The 26953-nt window shown below is 42.6% G+C and overlaps 1 protein-coding gene across 1 annotated transcript; it reads left to right on the top strand.

Annotated features, from left to right (window-relative positions):
* Window positions 1-2011: 2011 nt before the first annotated feature.
* Window positions 2012-20063, top strand: LOC138755692 (RNA-binding protein 43-like). Its single transcript, XM_069922123.1, has 5 exons — window positions 2012-2103; window positions 2607-2716; window positions 7921-8123; window positions 8697-8806; window positions 17723-20063. Exons 2-5 carry the CDS (start codon window positions 2697-2699, stop codon window positions 17978-17980), a joined length of 591 nt encoding a protein of 196 aa, XP_069778224.1. The 5' UTR covers window positions 2012-2103; window positions 2607-2696; the 3' UTR covers window positions 17981-20063.
* Window positions 20064-26953: the final 6890 nt, after the last annotated feature.

Below are 26953 nucleotides of genomic sequence, written 5' to 3' on the forward strand. Positions count from 1 at the left end.
GGAGGTCAGTGCCACAGGGCAGTAGTCCTGGAGGCTGGTTATTGTTGCCCTCTTGAGTACCGGGATGATGGTGGCTGTTTTGAACCCTATTGAAATGATGAACTGCTACAGTGAGGTGTTGAAGATGTCTGAGAAGACCTCCATCAATTGGTCTACACAGTCCTTTAGTACCTGACCAGGTATGTTGTCTGGTCCTGCAGTTTTGTGTGGGTTGATATTGGAAAGGGTTCTTCACACTTCATCTGTGGCTGTGCAGGGGGGCAGTTTATTAAAGGGATAAGGAGCTTTCTTGGACATCATCTTATTCTTCTCAGCAAACCATTCATGGAAGGGAGACATCATTGTCCTCAATTCACAAGGTTAACTTGTTGTCTGTAATATTCTTGATCCCTTTCCATGGGTGCCTCATGTCACTGGTGTTGTACAGCTCTCTGTGGATCTAGTGTGCATAGCCACGGTTTGCCTTGCTGATCTTAGTGCCATTCTATAACCTGCCTTGAAGGCAGCATCATGAGCTCTGAGAAGGACCCTGCATCCAACTATGCTTTCTGGTTAGCCCTGGGTGTGAAGCATTTGATCTTGGTGACATTGTCAGTGCACTTATACCCAGTTATTGAGCTCGTGTGCTCCTCGATGTTTACATGACCATTGTAGGTGGCCGCGTCCCTGAAACAGCTCCAGTCCATGGTCTCAATGCAGTGCTGCTGGGCCCTTCTCCCTATTAGCTGAAGGCAGCATATTGCCTGTGGTAATCAGTGTGGGGGAGAATTCACTGGGCAGATAGAAAGGTCTGCTATCTCTGTAACTCTATCTCTGCTGAGCAGATACCTTGCTTAATATCTTGCCTCATGGGTCTTGTGTCACCAGTGTCGCAGTTGTCCACGGATATTCTGTGCATACCCCCGCTTTGCATTATAGATGGCCTGGGAGAGTTCGGCCCTTCCTGTTCTCATTAGCTTCTTATGGCCTGACCCAAAAGCAGTGTCTCAAGCTCTGAGTAGTACACAGACCTCTGCATCTAGCCATAGGTTTTGATTCACCCTGACTGTGTAGTGTTTGCTCACCATCACATCCTCTATACATGTACCTACGTAGCTGCTCACTGTAGGCGTTGACTCATTGATGTTGATGTGACCATTGTAGGTAGCTGCCTCCCTGAACCTCCTCCAGTCTGTGGATTCAAAGCAGTCCTGCAGCTCTGCTGTGGCTTCCCCCGGCCAAGTTCTGATCTCGCTGCAAACTTGGTTTGACTTTTCTCACCAATGGTCTATTTACAGGGATTAGCAGTATTGAAATGTGGTCTGAGTTTCCGAGGTGGGTGCGGGGTACAGCCATATACGCTCCAGGAAGGTGTGTACACACCCTATCTAAGGTGTTCTCTCCTCTGGTTGATCTCAGTGACATGCTGTTGGAACTTCGGCAGGACTTTTTTCAGGTTAGCGTAGTTGAAGTCACCAGCAATGATCATTCAGTTGCGTTGCTTCAGTTTCACAGATGGCTCTGTAAAGCTCTTTCATTACTTCTCCCTCATAAACAGCTATGATCAGGGTGGCTATGAATTCCCTGGGTAAGAAGACGAGCCTGCACCTCTACTAATAAGTGGGCCTTTACTATGGAGACATGGATTACAACACTGCAGTCACAACTACCTGTATTTTACGCATGCTTGATAGCGTGATTTTTTTTAACAGAAAAATTTGGCCTGGGATGCACTGGCTGAAAGGTGGTGAATCGAGACGGTGCAAACAGTGGCTATGGAATCAGATAAACAGTGAAAGATATTCACTGAGCTACTGGGATTGGGATATAGAAAACCCACAGAAAAGAGGCCATTTGGCCCCTCCAGTCCATGCTGAAACATCATTCCTCTAGCTACACCCAAGAGCAAGAGGTAGCTAGTTGGTGACTGTTAGGAGATCAGTACACAGCACCCCTTGTGGCTGCTTCCCTCAACAGCAAATATACTGTTTTGGATCCTGACATAGCGTATTGACAAGCCGACATGAAATGGTTTTGACCAGAGACAAGGGACAGGAACACAGCCACTTTTTACATCTGATAGGGAAAGCAGCAGAGGGACAGGTTCATGTAGTTTATGAGAAGGTATGGAACTTCATTTCTTTGAGGCAGAAGAGATTCTATTGATTTGCTGAATGGTTTTGAAAGAGCAAGTTAGAAGAAACTGTTTCCAATTACAGGGAGATTTCAGTAAAAGCACAAAGAATTGTTTTTTTTTAACTACAATCACAGCGCCTGCAATCTCTTGTGCTTCACTCCAAAGGGCAGATGGTGGGTGAAAAGTTTCTGCTTGATTGTCAAGAAACAAGCAAGGTCCAAACTGAGAAATACAAGAAGTAATAGATGAAGAAAGAGATGCGAGAGGGACTAAGCAGGCAGGCTCATCATCCATGGTCAGGCAACATGCCCGGCCGGTCGCCTTTGTCAAGACTGCACTTGCTTTCATAAGGAAATGGTTTAAAGTAGATGGCACTGGCATTAATAACAGAGGATCTCGTCCCTTCACCGCTCTTTCACACGTTGCAAAGAACCTTCAGATCGAATGAAGAGGGGGCGCCGATTTCACTTTCACTTTCACCTTCCTCCAGTACAGAGAGGCGACGATCTCAGCCGGGAGGCTGGCGATTAGATCTGGGAAGGTGACCATTTCGTCTGGGAAGGCGAAAGAACGTGAAGCCATGCTGGGGAGAGAGTGCAGGTGAGGTTCCCCCCCCCCCCCACCTCCACGTCCCTCCAACCCTTTGCCGGCCAATTCAAGCCAGTTGGAGGGACGGAGGAAAGAAAGTTGGATCAGATACCCCCCCCACCCACATACCCCCCCCACCCACCCCCAGTGATTTCAGCAATAAGAAGGGAAGTAAAAGTCGACCCCGGCGTCGTTTGGGGCGGGTTGAAATGTCACTGAGCTTTCCGCCAGGGCAGGGTGGGGTGAGATCAGGTGGCCACTCGTGTGGGACCCCCACCTCCCCGGCCGGAGATCTGGGCTAGGAAGGCAGGGGCGTCCGATCAAGGCAGAGAGTCGACGGTAAAGGGAAAGGGCTGCGCCGACCCCGTTGCAACAGGATTGAAAAAGTGAAAGTGAAACGCACCCGTCGGCAGTGGGAATAGTTATTGGGTCCCGTCAAAGAACTGGCCCGGGCGGAATGGGCTGGACAAGCGCCCCGGGGCTGGTGGACTGAAGAACCCTTGACTTGCAGGGGCTTGGGTGGGGGAATGAAGTTCCCATCAGATCGGCAATTGGCCCCAGAATCCCAACATGCACGGAATGTTTTCGCGGCATGAGAGTCCGTGGGCGTCAATATTGACTTAGAGGCACACATGAAGAAAGGGTGTGCATGCCATCTATGAAGCCATTCAGCCAGTCATGTTGACTCAGTGACAAAGCTGCCAAATTGGAGCTCAACAGTGCAGCCAGTAATGGTGCAGAAATTCCTCGCAAATGCTAATAATTCCAGACAAAATTCCAGACATTTTCTCACATAAATGGCATCAAGTTCAGGTATATATTTAGTTCCTTGACTTTTTTTTCACTATACCCAATAGTGCCACACTCTTGCAAATGTTCACACTGAATCATTTATGAAATTTCACTTAAAGAAATGTTTTCCAAGAACAAACCCCCACGTTTCATGAATTGGGGGATTGCTGGGCTTTGCAAGTGCATGGTAATCATCTAAAGCTTAAGCTTTCTGGCTGATGTTCAGTATTTTTCAGTCTCCGTTCCAACTTGAACCTGGTCGTGTGAGCCTTGTGGCACTTATGCCTGCTGCCATCAGGAAAGAGGTGTAGGTGTCGCAGACCGCCAGGTTCAAGCAGGATATGTGAAAAGTGAAAGGGGGTTTCAGGTCTGAGAGCTACTCAACAGAAAAAAAGAAATGCAAAACCTGTAGAAGCTGGAATCTTGAGCAAACAATGAGGTGATGGATTGAGGTGATGGGTTGAGGCAGTATCTATGGGTAGAAAGGGTCAGTTAACGTTTCCGTTTGGGTGGCTTTATGGTAGACTAGAAAGGCCCACCAGGCTTCTAGCCTTACATGCCTTGGCCCATTAATGGCAATATTTTCAAGTCAAAGGCAGGTCTGTAAGAAACACATCTTTATCTAATTCAAAGTATTTTATTTAACATTTTAAAGACCCACATGGAAATCTACTCCGCACGACTGCTAGCTGATCTCCTGAGTCCCTCCAGCAGCTCATTGCAGTTTAATTGATGTAAATGTTTGTAAGTCTATTAGTTTTTAGGCTTTACTGATTTTTAAAAAGTTTTGAGTATTTTAATAGTGTTAATGATTTGTGTATTTTAATAGTTTTTGCAACTTTCTGCATGTCAGACCTTGCATATTCGATCTGTGGCAATGGTGGGGTGTGGGTGGCTGAGACATGCAGGAGGGTTTTATATCCAGCAAAGCCTGTGGTGTGGTGCCCCATAATAGGATTAGGCAACAGTTGATCCAGTTGCTGTTCAGGGTCTTGCTTCTTGTATTGTTGGCCTTAGAATATCTGCATGAAGCATCTGGGTATCTACTCATCAACTTCTGAGGTCACACCTCAACTGACGGCTATGACTTTTGTGATATCCAATGCAATGGTAATGAGATTACCAGAAGGACAGAGGGAAAGGTTTACCTATGTTCTTAAAGCCTCCTTGAAAAATAGACATCTTTGCCACTGACTCCTGGGACTCACAGCTGTTACTTCAACTGCCTAAGTGGAATTATGATAGGACAATAAATTAATTTCTGCAGATTGTGCAATAGTCTTGACTTGGAATTTTATCTAAATAATAAAAGAATCTGTGCGAAGTGGCTTTTCTTGAATTTAAGAGATTACAGCAATGGTTTTCCAGTGACTGATCAAGTTGCTTTCCCCCTGACAACAAAAAAAGCAAAGTTCTGTAGGAGCTCAGTGAGTGACATAGTATCTGTGCCAACAAGCCTATGGTTGACGTTCCAGGTTAAGACCCAGCATTGGGATTGAGAGTGTAGAGTGAAGAGGTGAGAGAAGTGAGGTGGGGCAAGAGTTGGTAGGGAATGGTGGAAGCAGGCGAGATGAGGGACAATGAACAGGAGCCAGATGGGGAGGGGGTACTGGCAGTACTGAGAGACAGAGGCTGGTAGAAGGTGCAGACGGAGCCAAGTGAGAGAAGAGGACAGGAAAGGTAGAGGAAGAAGCTGGAAGGTGATTTGTGCAATTTGATAAGGGGGGGGGGGAATAATGGGTAGATGAATCCAGATGGGGAGGGTATAGGAAGGGTAGGCAAAGGAAGTAGAAACCCAGGCGTGTGTGATGTGAGCAATTGGCGGAGATAAGAAATCAAAGTAATAGGAGGGAAATGGAATAGGTGAACAAAAGGAGAAATAACTGAGCACAAGGAGTGCAGATTCCAGAAAACTGGAAAACACCTTGGTTGCATCATTGGGTTCCAAATGGAATATGAGGTGTCCTTGTAAATTGCCCTTGGCCTCACTGTGGCAGTGGAAATGACCAAAGACAGACAGGATCGTGTGGGAATGGGAGGGAAGTTGAAGTGACATGTAACCAGAAGTACAGGACTGCCATGGTGGACCAAAAATGGTCACTTGGTCTACACTGGGTCTTCCCATGTACAAGAAGCCACATCATGAGAAATGAATGCAGTAGTTGAGGTTGAATGATCGTTGTGCTTTAGACGCTATAAGGTAAATATCCACAGCCATAGAAACTGTACTTCCACTTTGATTGAAGCCTGTGTTTTTCATTCCTTCACTCCTAAGGCCTAAACAAACAAGACTTCATTTCCCCTTTCTTTTCCTGTTTGGAAAAGGCCTAAACAAACAAGACTTCATTTCCCCTTTCTGTGTATTCTCTTTGATGCAATGTTTCAGGTTGCAAAGTAATAACTTGAATTGTATTTTGGGTGATTGTACACAACTTCATGTCACGGTCAGTGGGAGTAGACTTTAGGCCAGAAAGATTTTGAGTGTGAAGGAGTTTGAGAAAATCACACAATTACAAAATTTCATGTTTATTCTTGGTAATTAAAAAGATTCCCAGCACCAGTTCTCTGCTGTCAAAAAAAAGCTGATCCCATGTCCTGCAGAAATATGGATTCCCAGGAACTTGAAGACTTGAACCCCTTCAACTTCACCCCATCAACGTGGACAAGTGTGTGGACCCTTGTCTCCTTCCAAATTATCAGTAAGCTTATTGTTGTTGGTGACATTGCAAACAAGATTGTTGTTCTGGCACCATCCATACTTTCCACATTCTGACACATTTCAAGTTATTTAGCCAACAATGGCGGTGTTGTCAGCGGATTTGTAGATTGAAGTACTGCTAAATGGGATATGTAGATGGGTACTTGACAGTCAGCAGGAATCTGACAATTGGGGCCTGTTTCCATGCTATATCATTCCATGACCAAATAATTACTAGCAGCTTTACTCAACTTTTCTTTGTATAAAACTCAAGTCATTTTGCCCACATTTCATAGAACACAGGAGGTCAGATAGGTGTCTGACTCCGTGTGTGTGTGTCTCTGTTTCTTACCCTCTCTCCCCCTTTCTCTCTCTCTGTTTCTCTCTTTCTCCGTCTCTTTCAATTTTTGATTTTGTCACTGTTTGCGTAACTTGTACATCCGCTGAATCTTAGTTCTCTCAGCGCACAGATATACATTCAATCAATTTCTGGTATTGTGGAGCACAGTCCTCTGTTAGTGTGCATGTGAGGAAATTTAATGATTGTCCCTGATAAAGTAGGCACAAATAAACTCTCTTCTTGTACCAACACTGATAGTTCAAGTGGAGCCTTTTGGAATCTGGGTCCAGAAACACATCATGGGGTGCATCATAAACTTCAGAAAGGATGAACAACCTTCTGAACTATCCACCCACTAATTCCATTACATACTTTGTGCCCCACATTAACCTCATTGGTAATTTCAGAACCCGTAGAATTGAGGTGAAAGCAGGTTAATTCCTAATCTTAAGGGATTGGCTGTGAAGAACAAGAATGATGACAAGTGGTACCTCCTCTAAGAGGATTCAGCCAGGCTTTAAACTATGTCAACCAGCCTCATTTGATAGGCAATAATTATGGGTAGCTTTGCCAGAGAAATGGAGACATTATGATAAGCAGGCATAATAAATTCTTGCATTGCATCCGCCAGTCTGAATTGACACGGGACAATTGGATCCCATGATCCTTTTCAGCCCTGTCCTTTGCATTTAGAACTGTGCAAATCTAACAGTGACCCCTGTGCCAAGGACCGCTATCATTTTTTTTCCAGCTACTTTATGAAAATCTGACAGAAATGCTCCTTTTACACTCCTGCCTGTCTGGATTTGACTCCAGATTCAACTATGAATATTTGCAATCGTTGTCTTCCAAAATGTAGGATTCCTTCAGAAGTTGAACATCTGGCATCAGAAAGATGTTTTCACATCTCCTTCCCAAGGAGAAAGCAGACGTTAACCAGTTTTTGAGAATAAGAATGTTTTTCCCAGTAAAGTTTTTAAGGACCTTTGCATTGAGTTGAGACCACCAGCTGCAATGAGATCTTGGGTCCTGGCTGAAGTTTGAGCAAATGATCAACTCCAGAGTATTCCTGAAAGGCATAATCATGTGTCAAATTATATAGAGCTAAATTAATAATTTGGGAATGGAAAGTTGGTTTCAGGGAAAATATTGTTGAATGTTTTCAAAGACTTTTTTTTGAGTCATTTGTGGAAAAGGATGAAGCAATGACACCTAGTGGCTAAAGTTTTAAGCTACTCTGTGCTCTGCAAGTGGCAGGACCTTCCAATTTCAAATATTCAGGTAGGTATAATCTCCTCTTGCCTGCTTTATTTGAGTTTTATTGTGACAGAAGGAGAGAATTCTGAATAAAAATCAATTTAATAAATAAAATGTTATTTTTCACAGATCCCAGCAATCAGAAGTGAAGTCTCAACATCCGAAGAAAATTCAGGTGCAAAATATTCCCAAGCTCAAATCTGTGCAGCAGACATTGGATAAACTGACCATTCATTTCCAGACACAAAGCAATGGAGGAGGTGAAGTGCAGATGGTGGAATATCCAACTTGTGTTAAAGACTGTGCATTCATCACCTTTGTGACAGAGAAAGGTACATGAGCTGATATCTGAATTGAAGGACTCTTTTATCGTTTTGCTTTGTTAGCACTTAGCATTTTAAAGATCTTTGAAATTCATGACCCAAGACCACATACTATTTAAGTATCCGCAACTTGATGGCTCAATGTGGTGACACTGCTGTAAGGTGCTTCAAGGGTGCTGGAAGTGGGACAGGATCGGGTAGGGATGATCATAACAGGAATGAATATACTGGGAGAGTGGGTTATTATCAATGATTAACAAGAAGAGCAGAGCTGAGACAGAACTGAACTGAAATGTGCAGAGGACCAGAGCTGGGAGACCAAGTGGTAGGATCCGAGAAAGAGTGTGATTTTATGACGGATACAAGAACAAAGTAGTTTCCATATGCATATTTTGACTTTGGTCTTAATAGGTGGACTCTGAACAATGCTGGCTCAGAAAAATTTAAACTTAAAATCTTACCCTAAGTCCTGCAGACTTTCTGCAAGCAGAAAACTCTTACGCAATTGGGTATGTTCATTACTGAGATAATGCTATCCAGAAGTCCCTAGAATCTGTTTCTGTAATATTTTCTTTCTTACAGATGCAAATAATGTCCTCAAACATGAACAAATACTGAAATTAGATAAAAAGAAATACAAACTGGAAGTATGCAGGGCTGGAGAAGGAGAGAGCACTACTGATGATGTACAGGTATACATTTTGTGAGAAATACAAGCTTCCACTTTATTAGACCCAGAGAGAAATAACAGACACCAGTGTTTTCCCAAATTCAAAGAAGGAACCCTTTTATTTACAATTAGAGAACTATTTATAGTATTTACAATGCCCTTGGTCCTGAGGAAACTATTGCGAGCCCTTTCCCACACGTGACTAGATTAGTTGATTGATGGCTCAAGTCCTAAGAACTAGTAACACCCACTCCTGGTGACGGTGAGGTTGCTCTGTTTAAGGCGTCCTAGCACCCTCCCCCTTTGAGCTGGATACTCATATGAGTGGAGTCTGGGATCAACTTGGAAGGCTTCATTGGTCTCTGAACTCATTGAGACTTCCTTATGGGTTCCAGTGCTGTAGAGGGTATAGGCTTGTTTCCGTGTGATGGGTGTGATTGGTGGTTCAGTGGCTTCTGAAGTACAAATGTGTCCAACAGGGCCTCCAGGCTGAGTTGCACAGGTGTAATTTCAGCAAGTTTGCATTCAGTTGGTCGCAACTGGTTGGCATTTCTGGTCCATCGCTCTGGTCCAACTTGTATGTAGTAGAGAACATCTCCAATTTTTCTTAGGATTCTCCCAAACTGCTGTACATCTGACTTATCTCTATTTCCACACCAACACACATCGACCATCATGAAATGTGCTTTCTTTGGATCCATGCCAGCAATTGTTCTGTTGTTCCATCTCATAATCTCTCGGTCCAGATTCTGATCTTTGTGGAAATAAGACATCATATTGGTGTTCGTACTTTTCCTACTAAAGAACTTTTCAGCAGGCGAAGTGGCAACTGGAGTTCATGGGCTTGGAGTGATCCTGTAATTTAACAAGAATGTCTGCAGGATCTCCATTCGACCCTCCCCCTTGGCCTTGTTCAAAACTCGTTTGAACGAGTCCACAAAATGTTCTGCTTGATCATTGGACTGATGATGATGTGGAGGTGAATGAATATGCCTGATATCGTATTTCTTGCAAAAAAAAAATCAAAGCTGGCTGCAGTGAATTGTGTCCCATTGTCTGAAACTAATGTTACAGGAGAAACAATGTGATTGAATATGGACGAGTTCCATGATAGTAGCTGATGCATTTGGTTGGGCTACTTTGATGATCTCAGGCCATTTGGAGAATGCGTCCACTACGATTAGATAGTACTCGCCATTAATTGGTCCTACATAGTCAATATTAAGACGATTCCATGGCTTGCTTGGTTGAGACCAGGAGTGTAGATTAACAGAATTTTGCAATCAAGGCACATCGGACTGTGTCAATTGTTCAATTTGGTCATCCATCAGAGGCCAATAAATATAGCTTTGTGCAAGTGCTTTCTTTTGATTCATTCCAGGATATCAACTGTGAAACTGTTTGCGGATTGTAGATTGCAGAGTTTTGGACATCAAAATCTTCCTTCAAACAAATTAGTGATTCCCAATGATTCTCATCCTTTGAAGAATGGCTGGATTCTCATTCGTGGGCAAGTTTTTAGTTGCTCTGAATTGCTTATCTGACTCTGCTGTGACCAGCAGTGAATTAATACCATCTTCGAATACCTGGTTGACCTCTGCCTCTACAGAGAAAGTTCTGTGACAAAAGTATCTTGCGGCTCTGTTTCCTGCTCACTATCGAATTGTGACAATGCCTCAGCTTGCCCGATACTTGTGGTTGGAAGGTATTAAATTTTGAAGTCATAACCAAATAGCACAGTTGCCCATCTTTGCAGATGGTTTGCTGTGTAAATCGGAATTCCTTTCTTTGAACCAAACACTGCTAGGAGTGGCTTATGATCTACAAGGAGAGTGAATTGCCATCCCAAAACCATTTTATGGAATTTCTTCACCGCAAAAATAACTGCTAGAGGTTCCTTTTCAATTTGTCCATAGCTTTGCTGTTGTTAGAGAGTGTGCTGCATGTGCTATGACCTTTTGATTCCCAACTGGGAATATGTGAAAAATGACTGCACCCACTCCAGGCTGTGATGCATCTGAAACTTCGACAAGTTTTGATCGTAATGCTTCAAAAGAAGGTTTGAGTTTAGATCGACTTAACTTGATTGAACTACTCTTGACATTTTGATGTCCATTTCCATTTGCCTTCCATGGTAAGGAGCTTGTTGAGTGGATCTTGGAGTTTATGCATCTCCGGCAGAAATGAACTGTAGTGACTGATAAGACTCAGGAATGAACATAGCGTGGTCACATCTGCGGGTGCAGGCATGTGCAGGATAACGTCAGTGTTTTGTGGATCTGGCTGTCGTCCATGTTCGTTAATGACAAAACCAAGATATTTCAATGAATTCATGAAAAATGTGCAGTTTCTGGACACACTCGAAAACCGTAATCTTTGATGCGGGCAGAACATAATCAAGTCAATCAAACAATTCTTGAGCATGTGCTCCCATTCCCAGATGTCATCTAGGTACACTGCAATTCCTGGAACATCATTCAGCATTGTGGCCATGATCTGTTGAAAGATAGCTGGAGCAGTCTTCACTCCAAATGATAGACAGGTGTATCTGAACAGTCCATGGTATGTGTGAAGGTTAACAATTCCTTGGATTCATCATCAACCTCCACCTGTAGATAAGCCTCTGCTAAGTTGATCTTCTCAAAACTTAGCGAAGAGGCCATCAGGCAATGGCAGTGGGTATTGATGAGTTTCCAAAGCTGCATTCAGACCAGTTAAGACATATGGAGCCATTCGATATTTTTTTTTCACCACCACGATAGGTTCAGCCCATGATGAGTAGCTGACTTGTTCAATTAGTCCTTCATGTTGCAGCCGTTCAAATTCTTGCTCCACCTCTTGAAGAGCTGCATATGGGATAGATCATTTTGGCTTGAAAGTTGGTTTCACGTTTGGCAGAAGACAGAGTTTCACCTTTGTTTTAGTGCACCATCCGGGTCCTTTGAAAAATACTGTTGCATGGTGTGGCTTTAGGTGTCCCCGCAACTTTTATGGGGTATGTGCCACTTGCAACTTGTGGCAAATATTGTTGAGTGGTTGGTCCAGTAGGTTCAACCTTTCAATTCATTCAAGACCCATGAAATCGAGGTTAGAACATTTTACCAGTTAACATGTTCTATTTTCTTCTATGCTGTTTAAGCTGACGGAACAGTCAACTGAACTTAACATCTCCAGGATCCATCCCGGAAGTGTTCCATGCCATGCTTTCATCGGAGTCACCTCTGGCTGACCAATCAGTTCCACACTTTCTTTGATATTAGAGTAATGTCAGACCCTGTATTAATTTGAAGCCTCACTGGGATGCCGCTAATGTGCACTTTCACATATTTCTTGCATTTGGCCTTAGCCACCTTGAAAGTCATTGTGATAGGTTTCATTTTTGAAGGTGAAGCGAACTTATCAGGTGTTTTCCGTCTTCCAGCACTACAGCATTATGCTTTATGCCTCTGGCACTTAACATTTACTGCAGCGTTAACATCTGTACAGGCAGTCACGAGGGTAGTGCCACTCATTGCATTTCCAACAGATGCTGGGTGGTTTGGCTGATTGGGCCACACTTTTGTTTTGTCCAGCAGGGTCTGTTGATGACTGTCTGGGCACAACCATTTGAAGATGGGGTGTCGTGTTTTAGATTAATTAAGCGTTGACGTTCGGCTGTTAATCTTTGAAGAGTCAAATCTAACTCCTGCTCAATCTTCGCTAGCAAACATGTTCTGAGGTTGGCATCTTGGTATGACTGCATTCCCACTACACAGACTAGACACTTAAACTGGTCTTCAGTCAGTGTAGGGAGTTTAAAACGCTCACTTAATTATTTTGAGGCACTGATACTGTATGTTGAACAGTGATGTTTGCTCACTGAATATCTCTGCCAACATGTTAAATGTTTCCCTGAAGCTGAGGTCGTGGGGAAATTTTGGCAGAATGAAGTTTGTGTAGCGCTTGAGTGCCTAACTTCTGAAACAACAGCCTAATTGAACTTGGCAAAGTCGACTATAAATGAGTCTTCATACTTTTTGAACCATGTTTCAAATGTGCTTGACTCTGGGACAAATGAGATAGAGTGATAGAGCTCATTAAAGCATCTGTCCAATTTGAATTAACTTCAGGCTCACCTTCTACAATGGCTGGAGTCCCAACGCACATTTAATCTGCCAGCTAGTCAATTAGCCTTACTTGTTTTTCTGCTGCTGCTAAAGAACTGCCTGCAGATGTTCCATTGTGACTGACCTTGTCACCTCATAGCCAAAATGTTGTAAATATGCTGAATGTGTGTGCTGTGCACAGGTTGTGTGGAATACAAGCTTCCACCTTGTTAGACCCAGAGAGAAATGACAGACACCAGTGTTTCCCAAATCCAAAGAATGAATCCTTTTATTTACAATGCATTTGGTCCCAAGGGAACTCTTGCGAGCCCTCTCACAAACATGTGACTGGATTAGTTGATGATAGCTCAGATCCCAAGAACTGTTAACGTCACCTCCTGGTGATGGTGCAGTCACTCTGACCAACCATGTCAATCTAAGCTAAATATCAATAAGGTGAACAGCCATAGTCTGTAGTGGTTGCATACTTACCTGCGTCAGGAAGAGAGTGAGAGTGTCAGGATCACCCATTGTGGCAGTGAGCCAGTGAGAAGGTCAGAGGAGTTTAGTTCGCTGGTGTTTGGGGAGTTGAAGAATGCAATGTTGTGTCTAGTGTATAATAAAAGAAAGTCAACTTTATGGTGTGCTGAAAGAAACGAGTGAGTGTAGTCTTTATTTGTTTGTTAGCAGTGGTAAATCAGTGCTGTTACAAGCCTTTTCACAAGGTAGGGGAGTCTAAACAAGATGGCATAGATATAAATTGAGAGGAGAATGATTTAAAAATGGCTTGAGGGGAAATTTTTCACCCTGAGGGTAATGAATATATGAAATAAGCTACCTGGAGGAAAAACTCTGTCTACCCAATCTATACCTTTCATAGTTTTATATTCTTCTATCAGATTGCCCCTCAGCCTCCAATGTTTTTGCAAAAACAATCCAAGTTTGCCTGACCTATTTGGATAGCTAATACACTCCAATCCTGGAAACTGAGAGAAATGTACAGTTGTACATTTTGACAGTGGAAACAAACAGGCAGAATACTATTTGGATGGGGTGAAAATTCAGACCTCAGAAGCGCAAAGGGACCTGAGTGTCTTCATGCAAGGAAACCTAAAAGTTAATGACCAGGTGAAATTGGTAGAGAAGAAAGCGAATACTATGTTGGCATTCATTTCAAGAGAAAAGAGGTGTTGATGAGGCTCTATGGGGTACTGGTGAGACCTCATTTGGAGTACTGTGTGCAGTTTTGCCCCCCCCCCCATCTTAGAAAGGATGTGATGTTATTGGAGAGGGTGCAGAGGAGATTTTCTAGGATGATTCCCAGAATTCAAGGGCTAATGTATGAGAAGCGTTTGGTAGCTCTTGGGTTGTATTCATTGGAGCATTGGAGAATGAGATGAGATCTCATAGAGGCATTTCATATTTTGAAAGATTTAGATAGGGTGGATGCAGGTGAGTGAATTGAGGACAAGGGGTCGTAGTCTGAAAATTAGAGGTTATCCACATAAAACAGAGATTAGGAAGAACTTATTTAGCCAGAGGTTTGTGGATCTTTTGAACTCGCTGCCGCATACAGCAGTGGAAGCCAGATCACTGGGAGTATTTAAACAAGAAATAGACAAGTATCTCATTAGTGAGGGCATCAAGGGATATGGGGAAAAGGCCGGAAATTGGAACTAGTGTAGAGTAGCTTAGTGTAGATTTTCGGAACAGACTTGATGGGCCTAGTGGCCGCCTTCTGTTTCTTTGTCTTGTGACCTTGTGAATCTCTTCTGCACCCTCTCCAAAGCCTCCACATCCTTCCTATAATAGGGTGATCAGAACTACACCAAATACCCAAATATGGCTTAACTAAATTGATTTTACAGCTGCAAAAATAAATTCCCAACTTTTATAGTGTCTAAAATGAAGGCAAACCCATCCACTTTTGTAGCCCTCTTTCAGGGAGTTATGGGTTTATACCTCAAAATCACTCTCCACACAAGCCTTTTTCCTCATTTGACCTCGCAAAATGCACCACCTCACACTTGTCCAGATTAAACTCTGCCATTTCTCTGCTCAAATTTCCAGCTGATTTATGATCTGCTCTCTACTTTGACTACTTTCCACAACTCCACCAAATTTCATGTCATCTGCAAACTTTCGAATCGGTTAACATGCATTTTACTCCAGATCATTTATATAATGTCGCAAGCAACAGGGATCCAGAAATAATCCTTGTTGTTATAGATCTCCAGTCAGAGAAACACCCCTCTCCCCCCACCCCCCCCCCCCCCCCCGCTCACCATCAGTACCCTCTGTTTTCTAAGACAAGCCAGTGTGGTATTCAACTTTACCAGCACAATACAATTGTTCTGGTTACTGGGCTACTATGAGGTACCTTGTCAAATGCTTTATTAAAGCCATGGAGACACCATTCACTGTTTTGCATTAATAAATATTCTTTTGTCACTACCTCAAAAAATTAGATCACATTTGTGGGACAGTACCACCTCTGAACAAAACCATGCTAACTGGAAAGGTTAATACTTTTCCAAATGTGAGTAAATTCTGCGCCCATAAATCTACTCCAAAACCTTTCTTCCCACTGATGTAAGACCATCAAAGGTTCTTAACTTGTCAAGAGAAGAAATGTCAGATTCTTTGCTCTAAATGGTAAAACAGTTCTTTGAGTTTTGGAGGGTCGTACAGTTGGCATAGCAGTTAGCACAGCGCCTTTACAGTGCCAGCAATCGGGATCAGGATTCAAATCCCGCAACTCCCGTAAGGAGTTTGTATGATCTTCCTCTGTCTGCGAGGATTTTTCTTGGGGTTCTGGTTTCCTCCCACTGTTCAAAACATATCGGGGGTGTAGGTTAATTGGGTGTAAATTGAGTGGCATGGACTCTTGGGTCGAAATGGCTGGTTAGCATGCAATATGTCTAAATAAATCCCTCATTCAAAATTTCCCAGGCAAAGGGAAACATCTTTCCTCCAACTATCTGTGAAGCCTCTTCAGAGTGTTATATTTAAAATTTGCAGAACATTGGCCTGTTCTATTCAGTCTCACCTTGTTCACCAGCCCCATCAATCCAGCAAATAGTTTGTACTCCCTTAAACCTTGCTTGGGTGGAAAACTTAAAATGCATTGAAAACTCAAATTGTGATCATGCCAAGTACCTGTTTAAATACCGTTAGTCTTCTTAATCCTTCTTGGTGAATCTCTATACCAAGGGCTGACATTCAATGGCTTTCTTAACTACTATAATTCTTGTGCAATACCACAAGCTCCCTCTGAATACTGTTTTTTCCAGTTTCTTCTCAAATTCACCAATGCTTTACTATTTTAGTAAGGTAGATAATTTTGGTTTTCTTTAATTGAGAACAGCACCACGTGTAGCTCCCTCTTCCAGTCGTGCACCGACACAGCTTGGAAATGTATCACTATTCGTACATTACGGCTGGTTGTAAAACTCTGCATGAACACTGACCTCCAAAGAACTGCAGCATTTTGGGGAACCTATTCCCTACAACCTTCTCTGGCACAGTTATAGACACAGGCCTTGCCATCTTCACATATTTTTAGATAAGTAAAGTTCACAGTCTCACCGTGTTCATCTCTTGCCACGATCCTACTGTGCTCATCTCTCCCCACAATCCCACCATATCCATCTCTCACTGTGATCCCACCATGCCCATCTCACACAGCGATCCCACCACAACCATCTCTCACCAACATCCCACTGTGCTCACCACTTACCATGATCCCACAGTTCCCATCTCTCATCATGATCCCACTGTGCCCATTCTCTCACCACAATCCCATTGTGTCTGGCCAGCCCCATCACTGACCAGAGCCAATGTGCTATCAGAGTAGGTCACAGGTTTGGTGTCATTGCAGCAATTTGGGTGGCTGGGGACTTCATTTTGGAGCAGGGGTGGAATAGGCAGTTACCATATTTAGTGCTTAAATAGAATCTGACTTGCTGCAGTTTCCTAGTTACACGAAGCACACTAACATAGATTAAGTATAATAAAGATGATACAAAGACAAAAAAATATAAATATAACAAGAGAGCATGAAACAGAATGATGTTGTGCCGATCTATATCAACCTACTCCATGATAAACCTAACCATTCCCTCCAGTTTTCTTTCATCATTGTGTCAATCCAAGAGCCTGTTAATGTCCCTGCTGTACCAGCCTCCTCCACCAATGCATTCCGGACACCCACCATTACCTGTGTTTTAAAAAATAGCTACCCCTGATATCTCCCTTCTACCTTCCTCCACTCACCTAGATGTCCTCTGCTATTGGCCAATGCTCCTCTTGATGTAAGGTGCTTGCTGTCCACTTTATCTAATCCTCTCATAATCTTATTATCAGGTACCCTCTCATCTTCCATCACTCCAAAGAGAAAAGCCCAAGCTCACTCGATTTTTCTCATAAAATTGCATTACTAATCCAGCCAGCATCCTAGTAAATCTCCTCTGCAACCTCTCCAATCCTTCCACATCCTTCCATTAATGAGGCGACCAGAACTTAAAACCATACTCTGTGTGGTCTAACCAGAAAAGAAATAATAAATATTCACAGTTGGTTGGGTGCCAATGCATAGAATATATCTGCCAGTGTCACAGACAGATCTTTGATAATCTAGTAATAGTGTTATGGTTCAAGTGATACAGGAAAGGGAATCGGCTAGTTTGCATATTTTCACTGCATTGTAGAGAAGAGTTTACGAATTTGGTAATGACAGAAATTAATATCCTTTGGATGTGCTGGGAGTCCTGGGGCCATTTGGCAGGAAGAAGGGAAGTGGGGAAGAGGCAAATATGGAGGTTGCACATTAAATGTTCTTTTTGGTTGACCAGGTGATTGAGTTTGTGTGTGCACAACTGGACACGAGCAATTTTACCACTGAGATGGTTCATCAATTAATTCAGAAATACAATTTTGAAATTTTAAGTCACCAAGGCTCTATTGTCAAGATCAAAGGCTCTTTCTCTTCATTGAAGCAGCTTCGGAATAAACTTATGGACTTGATTATCAGTCGCCCTATGCCATTGACCAACAACCAGAGGCACAACGGAATTGCTGCATCTCTTCCACCTGGATTTTTTGAAATTTGAGACAACAGTTATCTCTAGTAGAAGCATAGATTCATGAACACCCAATGAGGCTTCTGATAACTGCATTGGCCAACCTGTCTGGGATGTAAAATCAAGGAATTCTATGGTGGGTATTCTTTTTGCAAAGAGCAATAATTTTCCTTTTATCCTCATCTTCTTAAATCTGTAACTAATGCCACCAACACTGGAAATGTATCTCCCAGGGCATGAGCACGATGAAGCTGATTGTTTGACGTAAGAACAGTGCGTATTAAAATGAACAATGGAAGCAAATTCTTAATTTAGCCCAGTACCTGGAAGTTATGGCATGTTTGGTTTCATAATTCCTTTCAGGACTTCTCTGGACTCACTTAAAACCTTATTTTGTGAATCATTTGTACCCAAAGTGAACAGTGGCTAGTTGCCCTTGATGCAGGGCCCATGTTGATTGCCTATTTGCACATACCATAAGTCATTTGAAAAAGCATTGGCATCATCACATCCAAGTATAAAGGAATCAAAGTGATGCCAATAATCTACATGTTTAGATTATTTAAATTTTATTTTCTGGTAGTCTATACACTCAGTCTTTATTTTTAATTTAAAAAAAAATCACACTATGAACCATATTAATCAAAATACACACAAACATTTCCCTCTTGAATATACACAGTGTCATTTTCTCCCCTTTTTCCCCCTTTCCTTCCCTCCCTCCTTCCCACACCCCCCCTCCAAACCCATTAAACGTTCAACATATAGAATACAATAAACCCATTGAACAATGTCACCACACAATGAAAATAAACAAGAAAATTGTGTCATCTACTTTTACACACTGGGTCAGTTCATTTAATCTTCTTCTCATTCTATCATTTTAGGGGGTGGAGGTCCACGGTAGGCCCTCTCTGTTGTGTTCCATGTACGATTCCCAAATTTGTTCAAATAATGTGACTTTATTTTTTAAATTATATGTTATTTTTTCCAATGGAATACATTTATTCATTTCCATGTACCATTGCTGTACTCTCAGGCTCTCTTCTGATTTCCAAGTTGACATTATACATTTTTTTTGCTACAGCTAAGGCTATCATAATAAATCTTTTTTGTGCTTCATCCAAATTGAGGCCTAGTTCTTTACTTCTTATATTACTTTGAAGAAAGATCTCTGGATTTTTTGGTATGTTGCTTTTTGTGATTTTATTTAATACCTGATTTAGATCTTCCCAAAACTTTTCCACTTTCTCACATGCCCAAATTGCATGTACTGTTGTTCCCGTTTCCTTCTTACAGCAAAAACATCTATCTAATACTGTTGGGTCCCATTTATTTAACTTTTGGGGCGTGGTGTATAGCCTGTCTAACCAATTATATTGTATCATGTGTAACCTCATATTTATTATATTTCTCATAGTTCCGGAGCATAGGCTTTTCCCATATTTCATTTTTTATCTTTATGTTTAGATCTTGTTCCCACTTTTGTTTGGGTTTACGGCTTATTTCATCGTTCTCTTTCTCTTGCAGCTTGATGTACATGTTTGTTATAAATCTTTTAATTATCATTGTGTCTACACTCAGTCTTGATGTATGGTCTCAACCAGAAATGTAAACTATCACTGCCTCCACAGATGCTGCTTGGCCTGCTGAAGTTTTGCTCCTGTAGTGGCAGGAGAAGTCTTTAGAAAATAAGTTGCAGTGTGGAGATTGGAATACAAGTTGGATGGTTTGCCTTTTGAAGACTACGTGTCTTCTGCATAGATAACCTTCTGCCAACAGTCAGGCAAGATGGTTTAAATTTTAGATTCAACAAGGAAAAGTAATGGGCTACTGTCTTTACTTCTTTGGCTACTTATGTGCTCTGTGATTTCAATAACATACATCACAAAATACTTTCCAAAGCAATGCTATTGAACCAAGCCTTTGATGTGGTTACATATTCATAAGCTTTAGGCAAGCTGGAAGGAGCCTAAAGAGGAAGCAATAATGACCACGGGGCTAGTTTGTGTTGATACCTCCTGCTACATGATGGTATCCTTAATCAATCATGTCTTTAAATAATTGTGCAAATCTATCACTATCTATTAATAATAAAAAAGATGCAAATAAAGATACTTGGAAAGACTCATTTTGCTTGAAGCAATTAGAGCCACTCTCATGAACCACTGCACTCCTGGTAACTGGTAATGGTAATCCCTAACACTGCTGACCAGAGAATTCCAGGATTAGACACAGTGATGATAAAGGACCTATTTACTATCAGAAAGTTGTACAGTGTGGATGGGAACCTGCAGCTGAAGGTGCTCCCATGCATCATTGCCTTTCTTGGTGGCAGAGCTGGTAGTTGGGAAGGAGCTGTTGGTGTATCCTGCTGTGCAATTTGTAGCCATTATGTGTCTACAGTGGAAGGAATGACTGTTACAGTGGTGGAGAGGGTACCAATCAAGTGGGCTGCCTTGCTCTACATAGTACAGTAAAACTCCAGGCATCCAGCACCTATGGAGATTGGTAGATACCGGATCAGTGTATTTTCCGGTTGCTTGAGGCTTACTCTTACAAGACCTAACTAATATACCTGCATTAAGAATGAACAATTTAAAAGACAAAAATACTCTACTTCATTCTGGGTGAAAACATTGCTGTTTCGCGCAACTTTATTTAAACAACAGCTCCACTGGCTTACTATTTGTTCCCATCTTCACCAAAGTTTATATGTCACTTTAGAGAACTTTTACTTTTACAATTTTAAACTTACATCTTTTTTATCTATTATTTTATTCTTATTTTTTTCTTCATTGTTTTTTTCTGGTGTTGAGGCTGTTGGTTGCTTGAATTCCAGATACCAGAGGTTTTACTGTATTCCACTCAAAAGCTGACAATCAATGTGATACTATCGTTAGAACCAGCACCTCACAAAAGAAAGTCCCATCATGTTATGTTTTGCTGAGGTCAGATTCTCCCACAGGGCAGTATGTTGACTATTGATCACGGAGCAATTCCACTAAGTTGTCTTCAATTCTGTGAACTAATATAAATGCAACTTTGAAAGCTGTGCTGGGGAATTGAGGTCATGATTTTGTAAATATGTTCTCTTTTTTAATAATATATAAAGGTGGGATTTCCCATAGCACACGTGGAATGTCCAATTCCATGATCATGTCTGCTTCTAATGTTAGAGTTTATAATTTAATTTTAAATTTAGAAATACAGGCCATTTTGGCCCACAAGTCCGTGCCACCCAATTTACACCCAATTATCCTACAACTCCGATACATTTCGAATGGTAGGAGGAAACCAGAACACCCGGGGAAAACCCACACAGACATGGGGAGAATGTACAAACTCCTTGCAGACAGTGCGGGATTCGAACCTCAATCCTGATCGTTGTTGCTGTAAAGGCAAACCATGCAGCCCTAGTCATCGTTCTCGAGTGAGAAGAGCACTGATGGATGATGGAGTGGCAGAAATGCAATTGACTGTGGGACAGAAAGAAAGGAGAAATCCATAAAACTGATCTATTGGGTCATCTTTGTCTGCAGCTGGCCATATTCCAACAAAAGTCATCTGTTCAGAGTGGCTTTAGAGTGCTACATCTCTGGTAAGCTAATACATAATTAAACAGCACTAAGTAACCGTTTTATTAGAACATTGGGTTCATTGGCTTTGTTTCTTCTTGCAGAACTCAATTGAAATCCTGGCTAACCCAGTAATGCCAAGTTTCTGGAGGTCTTGGCAGACAGTTAAAATGGTCCATCTGGGAGCTGTGCAATCCAGTTCCAGATCTTTCAAATGGACAACACACCTGCTATGAATGAACAGATTTTTTCCTCCTGCCTACTTCTTTAAAGCAGCACACACAATTAACTAAAATGAAGAAAACTGAAATATTAAAAGGATAATGTACCTTGCTCATCCTGTTCCCCAGTCAGTCCATCTGCATGTAAACTCTAGGTTTGTGTTGGAGATAATGATTAGACTATATAGCTCTTCAAGTCAGCTCCGCCTCATAAAAATCATGACTTATCTTCAACCTCATTGCTCTTTTCCTGCTCTATCACAAAATCAATTGATTTACTTCGTACCTTGAAATCTGTCAATCTTCATTTCGAATGAACGTAAAGACTAACCTTCCACAACCATTCAGGTCTAAAGGTTCATCACTCGCTGAATGAAAAAAATATTCTCCTTATCTCAATCCTAGGGTCTCTCTCCCTGATTTGGGCTATGATATTTGCCCTTGAGGCCCTGCCTCAACTATTATGGATGGAGTATTCCCTCCCATGATTTTGAATGCTCGTTTAGTTCAACATAGCTTCAAATTCAAAGATCAGTGTTAGACTTGTTAGACAATTTCAGATTTATTGTCAGAGTACGTACATGACATCACATACAACCTTGAGATTCTTTTTTCTGCGGACAAGGCAGAATTACCACTTATTGGTAGTGCAAAAAAAATTGTACACAGTGTATATATGTAAACAAATAAAGAACTGTAAACAGATAATGAATTTAAACAAACCGACTGTGCAATACAGAGAGAATTTTAAAAAATCAATAAAGTGCACAAGTAAGAGTCCTGATTAAATTTGTTGTTGAAGAATTTGATGGTGGAGGGGTAGCAGCTGTTCCCGAACCTGGTGGTGCGAGTGTTGTGACTCCTGTACCTCTTTCCTGATGGCAGCAGTGAGAACAGAGCATGTGGTGTGAATCCTTGATGATTGCTGCTGCTGTCCGCTCGCAGTAGATGTACTCAATAGTGGGGAGGGTTTTGCCTGTGATGTCCTGGGCTGTGTCCACTACCCTTTGCAGGAATTTACATTCAGGGGCACTGGTGTCCCCATACCAGACTGTGATGCAGCCAGTCATGGTCAGGATTATTTGTGTGAGGTAGGGAAAAAAAAATTAGATGGTGGTGGAGTAGGTTTACATAAGGTTGACACCACCGTGGGATGAATGACCTATAATGTTCTATGTTCTATTATTTGTGAAACTTATTGTTGAGATTTCAATAACCATATTCAGATAACCAGATGTGCTGTCTGTGTTTATGCAAATAGGAGTGGAACTGAAAGGAGGGCATATTGCAGAGACCCTGGCCTCCGATTTAGGGATGTTGTCTCAGGATTGAAAACTGTAAATATTGCCCCATTGTTCAAAGAAAAGGGTGCAAGAATGAATTCAATTAAAAAAAAATTAACCTAAGTGATAGGGGAATGTTCCAGAAACATTCAGGGAGATGATTAAAAGAAGCCATTTGGACAAGTGCAGATTGATTAGAGACAGCTAACATGGATTTGTTAAAACCAAACTGTCTTCCAACTAATAGTGGGTTGATTATTTTTATTCTCTTTGGGATGTAGGCATTACTGTCAACATTACAATTTAAAGTTCCTTCATAAAGCAGGTGAGTATTGGAGACAGTTTCATTTGTAGTGTTCAAAAGGGAGTTGAAGGAAAGGAATTGGCAAAAAAAATGGAGATTGGACTAAAGTGGCGTGATGAAGATCTGGACCGGGTTCCACAGATTGAAGTCTCCTGCATGCTGAAATCTTTCTGTGACTCCATGATTTGCAATATGCTTACAGTAGGTCCTCCCACCTCACTGACAAAAGGCAAAGGAGGAAAAACCCAACACCCAACCCCAACCAACCAATTTTCCCCTGCAGCCGCTGAAACCGTGTCGGCCTGTCCCGCATCGGACTTGTCATCCACAAACGAGCCTGCAGCTGACGTGGACTTTTACCCCCTCCATAAATCTTCGTCCGCGAAGCCAAGCCAAAGACAGTAGGTCCTGCAGAGTTTGCACACAGATTAACTCTGTGCCACTTTCTGAGAGACACATAATGGTTTAGATGCAACACACACCCATGATGGCACAATATTGATTGTCTACAGACGTGTCAATTTACAAAACCCCAGTAAACCTACTAGTCAGTAACCATCTCTACCCTCATAAAATTGTCCCAGCATTGGACTTGTACGTTAGGTGCAGAGTTGTGCTTCTTCCACTTTGTCCCATCAGACACTTAAAGTCAGATAGAATGTATGTTTTATATCAGACAAATCTTCTATAAAGTTCCACTAAACATATATTTGTATTTCCAGTAGAAGACAAAAAAAAATTGCCAGAAATTTTCAGGAATCAAACATATAGTGAGAATGAGAAACTGTAGGAAATATGTAGTCAAAAAATGTTTACTGGAGAAATTGAAGAACTTGAAAACCAACAAATCCTAGATTGATGAGTTTTGAAATAAGTGGCTATGTAGATGAGAGATTCTCTAGTTAGCATCTTCCAAAATTCTACAGTACATGCCTGTGGATCGGACAACAAAAATGTGATCCCTCAGTTTCAGAAAGGAGAGGTGGGGGGGGGGGGGGTGGGGGGGGTGAGGTGCAGAAAACAAAGAAACCAATCAGTCAGCCTGACGTCAAAAGTTGCCTGTAATCCATTAATCCATTGTGGTGTAATCTACATAACATCTTGAAACAGAAGCCAATCAGCCTGACATCAGAAGTAGTGCTGTTATCTATAATGCTGTTATCTACAGAATATCTTGAAAACAACAATAGGATTGAGCAGATTCAGCATGGATTCTGAAAGTGGCATCCTATTTGACAAATTTGCCAATGTTTTTTGAGCAGGTGAAAAGTAGAATAGATCAAGTGGATGTGGAGTATTTGAATATTCTCAAGGCTTTTGATGGGATCCCACATAGGAGGCTGATCAAAAAGGTTAGTGCACATGGGATTGGGGATAATGACACGGATTGAGAAATGCTTGTTGGACAGAGAGCAAACAGTAAGAAGATAGAATCTTCCAAAGGTTGGCAACAAGTGAGGTAACTCAGTAATCAGTGATTGGGCTCAGTTATTCCTGATTTATGATAATTTGGCTGAGGCGACCAAGTTTGCTGATGTTCCTGTTGTGTGTGAAAGAAACGTGGCCTCCCTGCCTCTGGAATGTGGTCACATGTCCTCCTTGTCTGAAACTTATTTGGAAGTCACATCTTCTGTCAATCAAGGTTGGACTCTGGCCATTGGCTAATTTATATCTCCTAGGGTCATTATTGGCTAGAAGTAGTGATTTGAATTGTATAAAACATCGATGCATAGCACTTTTCTCTCTCTCTGCCTTGTGGTCTAAGCCCTAGATATTACTGTGGACATGGCTGGAAGTGTTGCAGGTAAGGTGTGCACTACACTGAACCGGAGCTGTAGTTTTGCGATGGATTAATACTTGCAGAGAGCTGCACCCCCATTGGTAAGGCTACAAGGTGTGTGTAAGAGTCCCCATTTGGAGAGGTCTCTTGCTGGCACTAGATGGAGTAAGACGATGAGAGCATCGCTATGACCATTTAAAAAAAATTCCCTTTTTCTAACAGCCACCAAAGTTAAATTAGACTGGCTCTCTTTGTAACAGTATTTCATTTTATTTTCAATGGTGTAATGGTATGTATTGTATATGCTAATGAGCTCAGGCTGGCCCACCCCCTGATGACATTCTTACCTGGACTCCTCTCCTGGGACTCAGGCCATAAAGGTCAGGCCGCCTTTCCCTTCCCTGCACTTCCCTAGTTTAGATCTGGGCCAGCTCAAGCCTTCTGTGCAATAAAATCTATCGTTCCCCTCAAGTCTTTGTCATTGCAATTGTTGGGGCAACTGATAGTGCCCAACAATTTATTGCACAAAAATTTTAATGTCTCTGGTAATGGAGAAGTTGCTGCACCCCAATTGGCTAGAAGTGGATCCCCAAGTTCCAGGTGCATCGGAACTCTGAGCAGTGTGTCAATTCCTTTAACAACTTCCTGAAGGCCGCTGCTGGAGTGGTCGATTTGGACGAAAAGAGGCTGAAGTTCCTACAGGCAAGAGTTGGCCAGAGAGCTTTCCAGGCCATTAGAAGTTGCACAACCTACTCAGAGGTGATGGCTGAACTACGGACACTATACAAGCCCAAGATCAACAAGGTCTACTCCTGTTACCTCCTGGCATCCAGAAAGCAGCAGCCTGGTGAGTCAGTTGAAGATTTCGTTCGAGCCCTGATCACACTGGGAAAAGACTGTTTTGGGAACCCCACTGTTTTGGTGCCAGGGGCCAAGTGCATGGAAGACCTGGTCTGGGACGCTTGCGTGTCAGGGTTGAGGTCGGATTATATCCGACAACGTCTCCTTGAGGCCGAACTGGCCTGTTCTGTGCTGTAAGTGGATATATGGATAAACTCCTGCTGAAATGGGCAATCCAACTGGCCAGAACCTTAGACTTGGCCCAGCGCCACGTGGAGTCGATCGCAGGCAGAAGCAGGCCTACCCAGTACGTGCCACCATGAGGGCTGCCATCCTGGGAGTTGGCTTCGGGGATGGCCGACCAGACTGTGGCTGCAGTAGCACCGGGATTGTCGAAGTGCAACTTCGGTGAGCAGGCAAGACATCCACAATGTCTCTCTCTCCTGTGAAAGGAGCTACCTGCACGTGCTGTGGGAAAAAGGGCCACTACCAACGTGTCTGCAGGTCCAGAGCCCCATCTCAGAGCAGCATGGCGTGTATGGCTGAGGAGCTTCCGGTGCTGTCCGCGTGTGCAGTAAGGCGAGCGCCATTTTACCCACTCCCACTGCCATCCTCTGCGCAGCAACAGCCCTCACCAGCGACATCACTTCCACCCCCATTGATGTCACTTCTGCCTTCTTCACCGGCGTTGGTAGCATGGTCAACATGGAGGCCACCATCTTGGGCATTGGGCCTCCCCACCGACGACAAAGACGACACACCTATCTTGGCATCGATCACCTTGGACCAAGCTAGCCCTCACCCGATTACGAACTCCATGATGCAGATTGAGGTGAATGGGCACAAACCGAACGCCTCTTCGACAGTGGCAGTACTGAAAGTTTTATCCAACCCGAGGTGGCCCATACACTCTCGATCTCCATTTGGCCGATGACCGGGTCCGTGTTGATGGCAGTGGAAGACCAGCGGACCGGGGGTACTGTGTAGCATCTCTGTT

The sequence above is a fragment of the Narcine bancroftii genome, chromosome 2 (genome assembly GCF_036971445.1).
Source record: "Narcine bancroftii isolate sNarBan1 chromosome 2, sNarBan1.hap1, whole genome shotgun sequence".
In the NCBI taxonomy this organism is placed as follows: domain Eukaryota; kingdom Metazoa; phylum Chordata; class Chondrichthyes; order Torpediniformes; family Narcinidae; genus Narcine; species Narcine bancroftii.

Coding starts and splice junctions, on each gene's coding strand:
- LOC138755692 (XM_069922123.1), top strand. CDS start 2,697: ATGCTGGGGAGAGAGTGCAG. Junction 2,717..7,920: donor ATGCTGGGGAGAGAGTGCAG/GTGAGGTTCCCC, acceptor TATTTTTCACAG/ATCCCAGCAATCAGAAGTGA. Junction 8,807..17,722: donor GCACTACTGATGATGTACAG/GTATACATTTTG, acceptor TTGGTTGACCAG/GTGATTGAGTTTGTGTGTGC.